The sequence below is a fragment of the Miscanthus floridulus genome, chromosome 5 (assembly GCF_019320115.1).
Source record: "Miscanthus floridulus cultivar M001 chromosome 5, ASM1932011v1, whole genome shotgun sequence".
Lineage (NCBI taxonomy): Eukaryota > Viridiplantae > Streptophyta > Magnoliopsida > Poales > Poaceae > Miscanthus > Miscanthus floridulus.
The window spans coordinates 2,470,902-2,487,661 of record NC_089584.1 but is presented as its reverse complement, the minus strand read 5'-3'; the positions used below and the strand labels follow the sequence as shown (position 1 = coordinate 2,487,661).

Sequence of the window (16,760 nt, the reverse complement as noted above, 5' to 3'; positions counted from 1 at the left end):
TCGGCGAGGGGCCGCCATTTATATATATTATGTAGATCGAGAGGATAGGGAGAGGGGAGGCGGGTGGTGGAGCTCGTTTCCCGGCTCCGTCGGCGCCTGTGCGCCGTCCATGATGGCCATTCAGACATTCACTCATCCCTTGTTGCATGCATGCGTGCCCAACCCAGCTTGTTATTCCTGGACTGCAACAAGACGGGCATCGTCGATATTCAGCTTTTGCTGCAATAATGGCATTGCAAGCGTTCTCGATCGTCAATTCGTCACCCATTTCCAGACATGTGCATCGATCAGTCAATCAATAAATCTGAAGTTCTGAACTCTGAAGACACGAATTGAAATTAAATAAATGCCTAGTGCCACAACCAGAGAGAGAAGAGAATGATGATGGACTCAATTTCACACAACCACAAAGACATAAAACTCATCATATATACTCCCCGGGCATATGCGTATGGAGTTACACTCAATCGCACACATCAGCATTTCAGCAATTCATCAAAGGTCGATTCTTTACAACGACTGATCGATGCTCAGTTAGTTTCGCTGCCAACCCAAATCCCTAAACAGTTGCTGCAAATAAGACTGTCTTTTGTCACCCGTTTTCTTCCTGGATGAACCAGATCTTACAGACGTTGATCCATACGAACATACTACAAGATGACTACTAGCTCAAAAGCAGTCGTCAGAACAAACCTTATTACTCCTTCCATCTTCTGGACCCGCTGCGTCATCCTTGTGCTGCTCAAGCTCAATCCATGAGAGGGAACAGCTGCCTACCAGGGCGAGCAAGCTGGCACAGTGAAGCTGGTATGGCGCGGGGACGAAGCGCCAGTTTGTGAACAGCACGGCTGGCAGCACAGCTCCGCCCAGCACTAGAGCAGGGGTGAAACCCCTCTTCACGTCCTCCTTTGCCTTCTCCACACTCTTAGTCTTTCCTTGCACGAAAGACATGAGCGGGAAGAATGGGGCAAGATTTAGAGTTCCGAAGAGACCGTCAACAGGTGTTGAGCTAACAACCTCAGCTGTAGTAATGGAGCTCGGCAGGCTCTTACTAAACCTACAATAACACCAAGCCCTTATTGTTATTAGTGACGAGAACAGAATACATACAGATACTGGAATTTCCTAGCTAGTCCTAAAATCAAGAGATCGAGACTCGATTTCAACAGCAAATCACTGCATCTAGAATAGAGTTCAGTAGGTGAGTGAGAAAATTGTGGAATCACCGGTCATCATTATTACCAATCAGATACACCAAGTCAGAATCACCAGTCATTATTGCAAAACAAATACATCAAGTCACCAAGGTGATCGAGCAGGAACAACATCTACTATTGTATTATAATAAAAAGATATTGTGTCTAATAAATATGGAAATCTCTGTAACTCTTACATACAGTAAGGTGGTCAGCTACTAAATACTCTCCGGAGCATAGCATTTATTTACCGCACATCTAATTAAGGCCAGGAAACATACATATGCAACAAATTATGTGGGCATCAAATCGATGGTTGATAATGCTGGCCTACTGGGTAAAACACAGATGAACGGAAAAAGGATGTTACTACTGCAAAGTACAGCCCAAGGCCCCAAGCTACTTCAACTGATACGTCCTAAACTCCATGGCTGCCCCTTATATGCACTCAACTCAGTTGCTTGACTGCACAGCTAAATAACGACGCAAGATTAGGTGACACTACATGGTGGCAACAAATCTGTCACTACAAATGTTTGCAATGTCTCTCCCAATTCCACGAGTAACAAAAAACCATAGTAAACACCCAAATCTCAGCAAGGCCTGTGAGAGCTAGAAAGTATCATCACTATCCAAACAAAACACATGCTCTTTAGATGTCTCCTATATTTTCTAAAATGGTTAGCTAAAATGGAGAACATCAGTGTGGGATGGGGTCTACAAAATACACCTATCACTTGACCGTTCACCTTTATTATTACTTTCGGTTACTAAACAATAACAAAAGTAAACCTAACACCCTCAGATACAAGGAAACTAACCGGCAATATGCAGCTGGTCCAATACAAGGCACTAAGTCCAAAGAAACTTGTGTTGTACACTCTATACCAATCGATTTTGAACTCCTCGTCTTTTTTTCCGAAAGAAATGGACTCCTCATCTTTATCCTGAAATGCAACAGAGTTTCGCTGAATAGATAAAAGAGACATTGAAGAATGAAGATAGTAATAACGGTTCCAGAAGCAAGAGAAAACGATGCTAAGGACCATCATCAGAACTCTGAATTAGAGTTCTGACTTCTGACCAATAAATAATCAAACCCCTTAGCTCGTGCATTGCCCCGAAGAGGATTATCAATCCATCATTTTTTTTCTTCTCTCTTCAATTGGGATTACCAGATACTCTTACTAGTACCATTGAAGCCTATAGACGCATCAAAAGATTAGGTTTCAGACGAAAGCCTATCACATTCCATGATTCCAACCCCCCCCCCCCCCCCCCCCCCCCCCCCCAACCCAAAAAAAAAACAACTTTTTACTAATCCATTACTCTCTCCCAGTACCTCAGAGGAACCGAAAATACCGGGAGAATATGGAAGTAGAGTAAGACAAACATCGTGGCTGAGTGGCGACGCGCAACCCGTACATCAGGAACATGAACTACCCGGGGGAAAAGAAGAAGTGTTTGGGGCGGCGGCGGGGGCGGATCGGAGTACCTGGGCGGAGTAGTGGGTGACGGCCTGGGCGCCGACGTCGCCGAGCCCCCAGAGGATAGCGGAGCGGACCATCAGCCCGCGATGCGGGGGCGATAACTGAAATCGCACCCTTTCTAGGAACTAGTTCAATATCCGCTGCAACACCATCGCTGCCTGCCAAGAGTCAGAAGGGCGCCGGAACAGAAGCTAGTTCGAATATGATTTTTTGTTTTTGTTTTGTTGAATCGATCTGATTTTGACCTCTATCTATGGGTGGGATTGGAAAAGATTATAGAGTCCCTGACAAGAAATAGAATTTTTTTTTTGAACTTGAAAGAAATAGAATTGCTTCATCTAACACGGTTTGGGGTCTCTTCTATCTACATATACACGGTTTGAGTCCGAGTACAAGGCCCCGTTTGGCTGACCTTAGAATCTGACTTTGTTCAGTTTTTTTTTCCAACTAAAATAATTTTTTTTCTCATAATAATTTAGTTGAAACAGTATTTATTAGCAAAATTCAGCCAAACAAACGGCCTAGTACACGGGAGAAGTGTTTCTTCGACCGCCCCGCGCAGTCGGACGCACGGAGTCACGCAAAGTGCTACTGCATGGCAAGAGTACGTGTCTGTACTAATGGAAGCCTAGCTGTTAGTCTCGTCAAAATCAAAACAAAAAAAAAGGAAAGGAAGTTAACAGTGCCTCGGGTCGGGCACAACCTTGCATCTTCAGCTTGCCAACAGCATCCATCATACCCCTTCAACCGTGGTCGGAGGCTGACGGAAAATGGGCAGAATGCGGTGCTGGACAGGCTGATGAACGGCCGATAAGTTGAGCAGAATGTGGTGCTCGACTAGCGCGCACGTAGGGTGTGAGTCTGAGGTACGTGAGTTATGTGCGTTTAAGTTGTATCCGATAAAAAAAAACTACTTAAACATACTAACAACTACTAGAGTCATTGCACTACTAAATTATGCTTTAAGAAAAACAATGACAACAACTAGAAAAAAAATACTGATAATGACTTAAAGATACTAGCAACTATTGATCATAGTGTCTGCAACTACTTAAAGATACTTAAATACTAACAATACTAACAACCACTTAACAATACTAGCAGTGAACCTAATTAGTATACCTGCTGCGGCCCTATTCAGTATACTTGTTGCGGCCCTTATCATATGTCTTTTGTGGCCTTAATCAGTACACAAGCTGCAACCCTAATCGCTATATCTGTTGCAGCCCTAATCAGTATACCTGTGGTGACCCTGATCAATACACAATCTGTAACCCTTATCAGTATACATGCCACGGCCCTAGCTAATTAGTGTACAAGTTATGGTCGCTAGTCCGATATGGATACATAGGTCCCTAATCAAAATAGATGTTGCAGCCCTATTCAGTATACATGTTATGACACTAATCAGTATACAAGTTGCGACCCTAATTAATTTACCTGCTACAACCATAATTAGTACATAAGCTGAGACCTCTAATCGATATGGATGAATCAACCCCTAATAAAAATGGATATTGCAACTCTAATTATTATACTACCTTTGTGTAGTATATAATTTCTTAGAGCTCTGTTTGGTGCCACTTCCGGTGGCTCTGGTCCAGAAGGCACTGTAGTACAATTTAGGTCATTGCAACACCAGGAGAAATGGCTATGGCTTCGGCTAAAAATAACTACAAAATGGAGAATCCACGAGAGTTGCATATCTGAGGCTCCTACATTACCACTACAGTACCATAGCAGGGAGGAATCCTTGCAATCGGGACCTTATTCTTGAACTTTGTGAATGGTTCTCGTAAGACTAGTCTTACAAAGAGTTGATTTTGGTAAGCCTAAGCTTACTAAGAGCTTCCCCAATAGTGCCACTTCAACTAGATGTCTAGCTCATAGGAATCCATGTCAGCATTTTTCTGGTATGGAAGAGAGAGAAGATGAAAAAGTGAAGAGACTAGCTCCTATCTCAATACCTATCTCGCTCAGAAAACGAGATAGTCTGTGGGTCTGCTCATAAAGAATGAGAGAGGAAGGAGAGAAGATGTAGAATAAAAAAATATTTACATGTGGGGCTCGCATAATGAAGTTGCAATGACATGGCATGTATAAGCTAGCTGTTGTCTCTTACTGTTGAGGACGCCCTAAGATTAACTTTCTCTTCCTCTTAATGAAAAACTATTTAGGCACTGGCAAATTGGTGCCTAACCGAGTTGGTTAGGTGGTTCTAGTACCACTCCTCAAGTTCTAGGTTTGACTCCCCGTGTGAGATTTAGGTTCTCGTATGGGCAACGGTGTCTAGTTCTCACATGGGCAACGATGCCGTCATGTATGGGTGGGATATGGGTCCAGGGGTGACTTACCTCAGTGGGTTTTTTAGGCATTGCCCAAAAAAACATCGGATCATCAAAGCATAACATACAACAATATATGTAACATACAACAATATGTGCAATGAACATTAAGGCCTGTTTGGTTGCTGGTATTCGGCCAAACCAGGCTCATGGGATGCAGAAAGCGCATGTTTGCTTTCCTAGTCTAGGCACCGAGTCAAGATCATGGCTTGCAAGATTCCACCTGCAGCTAGGCTCTAGAGAATTAGAAACATGGGAAAATGTCATTTCTTGCAGGCAAGGCTCACCAGAGGAAGGCTGGTCTCACACTAATGATGGTATTAAATATGTGATTGACTTATATTAAGTAATATTAGTATTTTAAAAAGATGATCAGGGTTTAACAAGACAAACTAAGAGGTATTAAAATATACTTAGGGCCCATTTGGATGCTTAGAATTGAATTCATTCTAATAATTACAATTTAGACATAGATTAATTAAGCTAATATAGTTGTATATGGAATATATTTGTATATTTATTATTCGGTATACAAGGGACATACTTATATGTTGCATTTCTATTATAGGGAAGTGAGTTGAAGAGTGTGCTATAAGTTGAAAAGTAGAATTATAGCATAGTGAATCTATAGAATCTATTTCCATCTCCTACCCTATAAATTTGAGATAGGCTTATTTATGAGCTTGGGAAGGTTATGGAATGTCAAATTCCAAGCCAAATAGCCTAATCCATTAGGTGGATTTCAATTCCTCCAAAATGAAGGGATACAAAACGGCCCCTTACATGAAATAAGCATTATAACGACACTTAGTTTTTTAATATTTTATCTCAATGCAACATGTCCTCATATAGACCAAACAATCTTTGTCTAGCCCGGTTGAACTATGGTGCAACTAAGGCTCGCTACAGAAGAGAACGCCTCATTGCTCGATCTAGTTGAGAAACATGCTTGCCTCGCACACCATGACGCAAATTCAGGTGCAAAAAGGATGCACTAGTGGTGATAATGACAATGTTAGCATAGGATCACAAATACACGATTGTATGGTGGCTGAATCTAAGCAATAAATGCAAGAACAAATGATGAACACGAACAGCAACTACCAGATGGCAAAGTTATTTTACTCAAATGGTAGTGTTCAGTACATAGCGCCTCTCTGGCGGTTCAAGCGATAACATAACACATGGGACTCCCAGCTACTTATACCAGCAGCTTACAACACATGCACTTTGCTAAACAACTGCTAAAACAAAGATACAAGTCACTAAAAACACACGTTGCAGAGAACTGACGAGTCGTGGGCACGGTCACCACAACTGTTGCTCTCGCTTTGGCGTTCCCCACTTCAAACTGAAGTTTCCCGCCTCCTCCTCCATGTCAATCTTTAGAACACACCTCTAGTGACAGTGTTGGCAGGATTACACCAACATGCTCCCCCCTAAGTCTGGCACACACTGGGATCCCTAACCCCAAGCAAGTGTCACATTACTGACAGCTTCCCTGTCGGTAATGCTTTGGTCAGTGCATCAGGCATTTGCTCCTCAGTGCAAACTCTCTTCACAATGATCTGTCCCCTCTCCACACATTGTTTGATGAAATGATATTTGATATCAATGTGCTTACTCCTTACATGGAACATGGGATTCTTCATCAGAGCTATAGCAGAGTTGTTATCAATAAAAAGAGTCACTGCCTTTGGCTTTTCTTTAGTGATGTCACTTATTAGATTCCTCAGCCACAATGTTTGCTTTGCTGCTGTTGTGGCTGCCATAAACTCAAACTCATAAGATGATAGTGCTACTGTCTTAGCACTAGGTGGTCAAGTTCTCATTCAGATAAAATGCCATGCCACCTATGCTTCTTCTCTCCACTAAGTCAGCACCTAGATCAGTTTCAGTGTAGCACACTAACTTGTCTGCACTCCCACCTTGAACATAGACCAGTCCTAAGTCTAAAGTGCATTTCAAATACCTCATGATCTGCTTGATTGCCTTAGTATGCATCACTGGTTGCTTCTCCATAAACCTGCTAGCTAATCCCACTGAATATGATAAATCATGTCCTAGTGTGCAACAAATACCTCAAGCATCCTAATTACTTTTCTATATTATGTTGCATCAACCTTGTTGTCCTCCCATATCTGCATTCAGCTTGCAACCAGGTTCCATTGGAAATTTGATAGGATTGCACTCACCCATCCCAAACTGCATCAACACTTTCTTGGCATAGCCACTTTGCTTCACAATGATGTAATCTTCCTTCTACTCTACCTCTATCCCAAGGTAATAGCTCAACAGATCCCAAATCTATCATTTCAAATTCAGCCATCATCTGTTTCCTGAAGAGATTGATTTCATTTGGATTTCCTCTAGTCATAATCAAATCATCTACATAGACACCCAAGATGACTGCATCATTGCCAACTCCTCTTGTGTAAACTGCTTGCTCACTGAGACATCTTCTGAAGTTTAGCTTTTTTCTAGCTTTTATCAAGCTTGACATTCCAAGCCCTAGGAGCTTGTCTAAGTCCATAGAGAGCTTTGCTCAACTCGAACACACACTGCTCTCTACCCTTCACTTCATAGCCGTCAGGCTAGTGAGACATAGACCTCTTCCTCCAATTCTCCATATAAGAAAGCAGATTTCACATCCAGATGGTGAATCTTCCATCCATTATTAGCTGCAAATGCCAACAACAGTCTTACTATGTCTAATCTGGCAACAGGTGCAAACACCTCCTCAAAATCAATACCATGCTTCTACACATATCTTTTTGCAACTAACCTGGCTTTGTGTTTCACCACCTCTCCGTCAGAGTTCCTATTCAACTTGAACATCCACTTTAGACTAATGGGTTTCTTGCATGCAGGTAACTTAACTAGTTCCCTAGTCTTATTCTTCTCTATAGACTGTATTTCCTTGTCCATAGCCTCAACCCAATCTTGATGAACAACTGGTTCTCTGTAACAAGATGGCTCATCCACTTCTATCAGCAATGCTTCTACATCAGAGTCCATCAGCTCTATCTCAGTGGTATCTTCATAAATCTCATTAAGATTTCTGAATCTCATTGCCCCACTCTCATTAGCTGATGTTGGTGTGGACCAATCACCCACAGACACACCATGTTGAGGTGTTCAAAAACTAGTAGTGGAATATTCAGCATGACTACCTATCTACAACTCTTCCTCTGCTGGCAACTATAGGATATCCAGCACATGCTCTGAACTATCTGCCATAGTTTCTGAGCTACTACCAGTTGGCATATCTTGCCATTCCTGCACATCATCATCACCTCTACCAACATAGTTGCCTGACACAGCTTCTCCCTCAACAACAAACTCAACCGAGTTGTCTCCCTCAAAGCTATGCTCTAGTCCCATACTACACTCTCCTTAAACACTAACATGAGCAGTGCAACCAAACACTTTCAGGTGTCCAAGGCTTGGCTTCCTGCCAGTTCAACCCTCATATGGGGTCCTATCACCCAACACCTTTGTTGGCAATCTATTTAGAAGGTAAATAGAATGCCTGACAGCTTCACCCCAGTACCATCATGGTATTTTCATGCTCTTCAATAATGCCTGAGCCATTTCCATCATAGTCCTATTTCTTCTCTCCATAACCCCATTCTATTGAGGTGAGTAAGGAGCTATGAAATGCATCTTAATTCTAGTTTGTTCACATATACCTATAAACTCTCCTGCTAGGAATTCCCCTCCTCTTTCTGATCTAAGTGTCTTAATCTTGCACTCAGTGAAGTTCTCCACTTCAGCTTTGTACTTGACAAATGCAGAATGGGCCTGATCTTTGCTTTTCAGCATATACACCTACATCCACCTTGAGTGATCATCAACCAATAGCATAAAATATTTGTTCCCTCCTGCTGTTGCTGGTGTTATTGGCCCACATAAATCAACATGGGCCAAATTGAGCTTCTCTTCAACATTCCACTGAGTTGCCCAAGGAAATGGTGCTCTAGTCTGCTTAGCTGCTAGACAATCACTTCACACCTGCTCTAGATGACTGATAACATGTACTCCAGTAGCCATTTCCTTCCCCACCAATTGTTTCAGAGATGTAAAATTGACATGACCCAATCTCCCATGCCATAACCAAGCTTGATCCCCAATGCTTGCCATCAATAATTTAGGCTCCATAGGTTTCAATTCAATTTTATACAATCTATTATGTGTTCTAGGCACTTTCATGATCAGTCTGATAGGTTGCTTCTCTAAAACTTCTAGCACATCATCATCAAGAACAATTCTATGTTCAATTTCTGTCAGTTGACCAAGACTAACAAGATTGCTTCGAAGTTTAGGAATATAATAAACATCAGACAAGACCCACTAATCACCATACCTACCCTAAAACACAATTGTACCTCTACCTTGAATTTCAATAGTGGAATCATCACCAAACTATACCTTTCCACTGATGGCCAGATCAAGATCTCTAAATTTTCCTCGATCACCCATCATGTGGTTGCTTGCTCCATTGTCCAAGTACCACACATCTTCTGTTGGATCACCTCTACCTATGAGTGTTGGCATTTCTTAGCGTCACTACCAAGTATAGAGATAGAATCCATCCCTGGCAACCAGAAATGCCTATTGGTATTTCTTAGCACCATCACTAAGATTTTAGTAAACCTTAGTGACGCCGCCAAGAAACACCAACACGATATTTCTTTAATGATTACAGAAAATATCCGTAAGCGCACGGATCTATCATTGTAGGTATTTCACCTGGAAGTATTCATGGTATCGTTATTTATATTTTTTCCAAAGGAAGGCATGGTGTAAAGAGTCTAGCATGGATATGAACAAGATACATGCTTGCATAGTGAACCATAGTTTATGACAGGGGTAAAACGGCATATCTAGGATAGTGGACACACACTTTGGACAACTTCAAGGATAAAAGAGAAACAAAGAATAAAAGAATGTTCCTAAGTGCAGTAGGCTTGGTCTAATATAGCCGTGCAAAGAATAGTTGATGATCATATAAATTACATGGTTAGAGTTAGATCTAAGTGTAAGATGGATAAGAAGATCTCCGAGCACTTGTCTACTAGCAAGCGTGAAAGACTTTAAGACTCCTACACAATACCCAAATGTGGAGGATTACAAGGGACGGACATGGCTATCACCATCTGCCACCTACCCCTCAACCGTGGAGCACCATCATAATATCTGAAGGTGACCTTCACCCAGGCACCATGCCCGTATACAAAGAAACTACACATATCCCCCTAGGACTCTATTGGTATTTGTTGGTGTAAATTAATGCACATAGAATAACTCACAAGCGCACGGATGTAATACCAATGTAGCACTTCACCGAGAGTATCTAGTTTTATATCGAACTCGAGGAAACATGTGTGAGAATAACTAAATCTAACTTAACCCAGCTTCACAATCAAGGCTTGATAATAGGAGTGTAGAGGAGATTGTAGAGGTCTTCTAGTTCTAACTTCGATAAGTTTTGTCTTCTATTATTCAATTCTAGGAATATTACTATAGAAAACACAGGCAGAGTATGTTTCCTATAGTAACAAAGTCATGCTAGGCCTACTAACGGGAGGTGGACTACAAAGGATTCAATAAGGCTATAAGAGTCACTCTCGTGTGCTACCACTGATCCAGAAAGTAGGGTACATCCATGAGTAACTGAGTCTAAGCACCACGCTTACACTATGAATACTACTTTAACCCAAGAGCTATAAGGATTAATGTACTCAACAGAGAGTCACAAACTTGAAGAACAATATGAACAAGATGCTTACTTGAATTAGAAGTCGATTACAAGAGAAATCTCAAAAGCAAGCTCAAGAAGAACTTGATTCCGCTAGAGTATAAGCCATAGAGAGAGCACTGATAGGCTGGCACTGCCTCCAAACTCTTCTCTCTCACTCTATCTCCCTATCTCTAATACAAGACTAGATCCTATCGAGGACTAATCTTCTCTTGATTGCTAGCTCCGGTCCTGGTGGAAATATGGATTATGGTTTCTGGCCCTCAGGCTCTCAGGATCAAATGCTAATGAATGCCTTGGAGGAGGGGTATAGGCAGGTATATATAGGCCCCTTGAAGCATCCTGAACCCTCGGATCAAACCGACTTGAAAGGATGGCATAGATGTGATCCTTCAGGCGGTGGAGAACCTATGTAGCAACTTAGAGGCTATAGAGGAGCCCATAGACCGGCCAGCCTGCATGTGGGGGCTTGGGCTCCACTTTGGTGGAGAGCCTCCTAGAGTCTTCTAGAGTCTTCCTATGTTGTTTATCCTATAGAATTACATGATTTTCTTTAGGTCCTCCTAGCGGTTTTCTGATTAAATCCTACTAGAAACACAGATTCACAAAAACTTATAGAATTTATTAGTTAAAACCCCTAAGTCTATCTTGGTGATCTATTTTAGTCATTTATACAAGGTATATTGATGGTTTGTGATGAATGTTAACTACCATCAATAGTATTTATTAACGCATACAGATAAATCCGCAAGTGCATGGATACCTGCTATAGCTTTCACCCAGAAGTATTCCAAGTATTATATCCATAGAAAACGTGTGAGATTTACTACGTCTAACTTAACCCAGAGTAGAACAAGACTTAAGATAATAGGAGTATAAAAGGAGATCACTAAGGTCTTCTAGTTCTAACTTTGGTAAGCTATGTCTTTATTATTCAATTCTAGAGATGTTACTAAGGGAAACACAGGCAGAGTATGTTTTCTATAGTAACTAGGTTCTGCTTGGCCTACAAACAGGAGGTGGACTATAAAGGATTCAACAAGGCTATAAGAGTCATCCTCACGGGCTACCACCAATCCAGAATGTAGGGTACATCCATGAGTAACCAAGTCTAAGCATCACGCTTACACTACGAATACTACTTTAACCTATGGCCAACAGATTAAAGCACTCAAAAGAGTCACAAACCTGAAGAACAATATAAACACGATACTTACTTGAATTAGAAGTTGATTACTAGAGAAATCTCATATGCAAGCTTAGGTAGAACTTGAATCCACCAAGGTACAAGCCGTAGAGAGAGCACCGATAGGCCAGTACTACCCTCCAAACTCTTCCCTCACTCTCCGTCTCACTATTTCTAATTACAAGACTAGATCCTATGGAGGACTAATCTTCTCTTGATTGCTGGCTCTGACTCTAATGATGAGGATATGAATTAGGGTTTTAGGATGGCCTCAGGGAGATGATAGGGGCTGGTATATATAGGGAGAACCATCAATTCTAAACCCTCGGATCAAACCGACTTAAAACAATGGCATAGATGCCGTCTTTAAGGTGGTGGGAAACCGATGTACGAAGCGGAGGCTGACCGATGGACCCCATAGTTCGGTCGGCCTATAGGTGAAGTTGGCCTGCCTATGCCAGTGACAGGTGGGCCCCTCCCCCCGGTGGAAGCTTCTGGACTCTGTCTTGAGTCATTTTCCGTAGGTTTCGCGAGTCAAATCTCTTTCTTATGTCAGTTTGCTTATTTGGAGTGTATGATAGTGGTCTTAGGGTCTATTTTCTAGATAAATCCCCCTGCATTCACATATTCACCAAAGCCCGTGGAATTCATTAGCTTAAACCCCTATTCCTATGTTTGGTGATGGAATTAAGTATATATAAAGGATATGTTGATGGTTTATGATTGATGTTAATGACTGTGGCAGAACCACCCAAAATAATACGCTTATGGAGGTGTTCGTCTTCCACCAGACACTAAACACCCTAAAAGCAAGCTATAGCAGGCAGTATCCGTTGGGCACACCCCAAGGGAGAACCCAAAAGATCTATATTTTTCCCAAGGATCCAATGATGAGAATGAGTTACAATATTTGTCCATTTCATACATCAGAAGTTCTTAAAATTTACATTATTACATTACCAAATGTCAGAGTGCAGAATAATAAACAGCGGAATTTAGAAATAAACGTCTAGCGATAAGAAACGAGGATCCATCTGAGCCCACCAAAAGAATCCTCCACACAATGGTACTTCTCATGCGTTACCTACAACAGGGGTAAATAAACCCTGAGTACATAATGTACTCGTAAGACTTATCCGTCTAGTGGGAATAATTTCCCAACTCCAAGGAATATGATAAGCTTTATGGTTTGCTGGTTTTCTTTTGACAGAAAGCAATACTAATAGTGAGTCCTTATTTATATTATTATTATTAGTCGTATTAAGTTATTATCTATCCAGTCTATATAAGTATTTGTTCTACTTTCAAGCAAGAGTTGAGCAATCAGTTCCATTTCATCATCCTTCATCTTTTAGTTCTTACTATGGTGCTAAACCATAGACAAGCCATACCAGATCGCCCGGCGGTTAGTGAAACCAATGCCCCCAGCTAGGTACCCCAAAAACACACGCCCCGCTTATACCCTAGGTACAAGCAGGATTAACCCATCATCCTTCTGTCCTGGGTGTCCAGGTCCCCGTCCAAACTTGGACTCCAAGCCCACACTCCTGAGTCCGAGACTTAGTGCGGTGCAAGGACCTCCACCATCCCCGCCTCCAATCAGTCGGTCTAGAAAGAGCTGAATCTATGACAAGAGAGCAACGAGTCTTTCATGTGCCCATACCCAAGTATGTGCTCGGGATAATAAGTCTATGACTTACCTAGAGCCATATGCAATGACCGGATCCTTAATTGACATAGACAGGGGAAAGTGTAATCAAGCTATGCCCTATTGGCCATAGGACACAACCCCTTACAACCCACCAGTACCCAAACCATATCCTCCCTGCCCGGTCACCATTTTCCTTTCCACCATTTATCATGCATGATCATATTTATCACCTATTTGCAAGTAACGGCAGGTTACTCACGCTACCAATATCCTGAGCATAGCACACTACTCGATCGATACTAGTAGGACTCATAGGTAGATATATTTATGCATGTAGTTTTCCATAAATGCTTGTAACTTAAATGCACATCATATATATATATATATATATATATATATATATATATTCAGTTATCATAAAATAGGGTTATGCACCAGGGCTTGCCTTGGGCAGGGCGACGGGTCAGCAAAGTCAGCAACCAAAAGACTCTGGGGCTTGCTCCTACATGAGGATCTCCTCCTCGTACTCCTCAATGACTTCCTCATACTCTTGTTTGTCCACGAGCACGAACTCTACCAACTCGTGATCTACATGCATGAAATGATGGTGCAATGCTTAGTAATACGGCAACAGTAACTCTTAAAATCCAAATACATATATCTAACTACTAAGCTAGTGCTACCGACCCAGGTACTAAGTTATCTATTGGTTCCAATAACAAGCATAGCATGACATACATTATCATAGCAACTATAGGTATTCTTACTCCGAATTCTGATTTACGCTATATATGATAGAACAAGGCTAATAGCTACTCTATTTATCAACCTACTCGAGGATACAAAATTTATACGCAAGTACAGAATAATCCAGTGAGCCCTACTGCAAATTTTCATAGCTATAGCTATCACCAATTTACCATAAAAATTCCTACAAATATTAATCTACATAATACTAAGTTTTCTAGATTGGATTTATGATCTCATCACTATCACAACTAACTATAATCTAACTATACTAACAGATAGATGGCATTTTTATGTACCTAACAAACTTGGTTTCACTATTTTTGGACAACTACAAATTTACTACAATTTATCAAAGTTTAGCTAAAAAATTATATTGAATAAACATTTGTAATTCACTGGAGAATTGAAAAATGAATTCTACTGTGCGGCCCAACTCGCGATGCGGCTCGGCCCACTACCGTGACCCGTGCGCGCACCCCAGAGTGGCCCACGTGGCAGCCCACGCCCGCGACAGCGGCCCAGCGCGGGGAGACCCATGCACGGCTGGCGCTTTTGCAAATGAGTCCCCGTTCTTTCTCCTATTCACGAAGCTCACCCGAGCACTATTTAAATGAGTCACTATCTTCGCATCTAGGACCCTGCTTCTATTTTAATTCATGCTTTTCAAAGTCCCTGGCCGAACTAACAGAGGCCACAGCCTCACCAGCCAAACGCTGGCGAGCACAGACCTCTCTGGCACCATCCAGCACCCCCATGAGCCTCTACGTGCAACGCGCAACAGATTGAGGTAACAAACGCCAAGAATAACGTAGCACGATGGTGTGGCCATGTGCCGTGGCGGGGTTTGGCAGCGACAACCCGACATCGGTGAAATCACCTAATGCCACGCCTCTACCATTGCCTGGTATTCATCTACAGGCTAAGAGCAACAACATTGAAGCCCTAATTGAATCACTACCGCTCCCAATCGAGCTGGCCACAGGAACAGCATCTAAGCCAGCTCGCCGACGGCAGCCAACGCGTCTAGGATGACCTAGCCCCTAATTGACTCAACCGCCTATCCTAGGAGCAAGAGGGCCTCACCAGAGAAGTGCTGGATGGGCTAGACGAAGTCACAAGGCTCGACAATGGGTTGGCCACATGCGCGAGGTTGCTCTGGTTCACGCTGGCCACGGTGAAGGCATTCCCGGTGCCCTACTGCTCCGTCGGTGGAGCCACTGCACGGGCAAGGCAAACGAGTCAAGGAGAGGCAACATCCCTGCTCGATTGAGACAAAAGAGCAAGGAGCATTGCCCCGAGCCGAGAACTCATCTTGCCGGCCATGGCGGACCGCCGAGGGGAAAATTCTCCCCATTACCTCACCGTAGGAAGGAAGCTCGTCGGGAGGACTCCAATCGAAAGCTAACTACCCTAGCTAGTTGGGTGCACAGTGAATTGGGAAGAGATGGACTACACATGGCCAATTTGATTGATGATGGCGTTCAGCTTAATGGGGTCGACGGCGACGGCGAAAACTTAAATTGGCGCCCGACATTGTACCACCGCCTAGGGGCAAGTTAGGCACGAAGCTGTACCCCCACTCGTCCTCCAAATGTGGGCAATTGCAAGGGGGGGACCGGCTCAGTGAGTTAGGCCTTGGCGTGGCACGGCCGGCCAGCGATCCTCCAAGCGATGTGACAGAAACATGGCGTGTCCTCGCACGCAAACGTGAAGGCGAGGGCCAGCAGGGCCAACCCATGCGCGTGCAGCCGAAATGTTAATGGGAGCAGTAGTTGTGCAGGCAGTGCACGTGAGCGCGCTTAAGCGAGCGGCGACACCGGATCGGAGGTAGCATGATGAGCCGAAGGAGCAGGCAGACGCAATGGCGGGCAGCGAGTGTAGGCGGACGTGATGGAGGAGGCAGAGCAGCCAGGCCCATTGGACCCCAGCGCGTGCGTGTGTGCATGAGTCACACACAAGGCGCGACAACAGTGGTGCGGTCCAGGCTGTGGTGCTGGGTGAACGGCCAGTGCGCGGCGACGACAGGCGGGACCGCGTAACCGGACACGAGCGTGTGCAAGTGCAAGCACAAGCCAGGGTGTGGTAGCAGGAACCATGGCCAGCAGCATGGCCATGCACGCGGGCGTGCACGCACAGGCGCAACGGTGGTCCAGCGCAGCGCGCCGATGAAAGGTCCTAATGGCTAGAGGGGGGGTGAATAGCCTAATAAAAATTTCTACAACAACACTTAACAAAAAGGTTAGACACTTATGAGGCGAAGCAAGAGATGCGCTAGCCTACTCAAAATGCAAGCCACCTACCACAATTCTAGTTTAGATAGTATCTATTTACACAATAGCTAGGACACTACCCTATGTTAGTGTACTCTCAAAGGCTAACTA

At 43.2% G+C, this 16,760-nt stretch overlaps 1 protein-coding gene across 1 annotated transcript; it reads right to left on the bottom strand.

Annotated features, from left to right (window-relative positions):
- Positions 1-669: 669 nt before the first annotated feature.
- Positions 670-2,763, bottom strand: LOC136451260 (uncharacterized). Its single transcript, XM_066451976.1, has 3 exons — positions 2,692-2,763; positions 2,085-2,143; positions 670-1,057 (listed from the first exon to the last, which is right to left on the bottom strand). Exons 1-3 carry the CDS (start codon positions 2,761-2,763, stop codon positions 670-672), a joined length of 519 nt encoding a protein of 172 aa, XP_066308073.1.
- Positions 2,764-16,760: the final 13,997 nt, after the last annotated feature.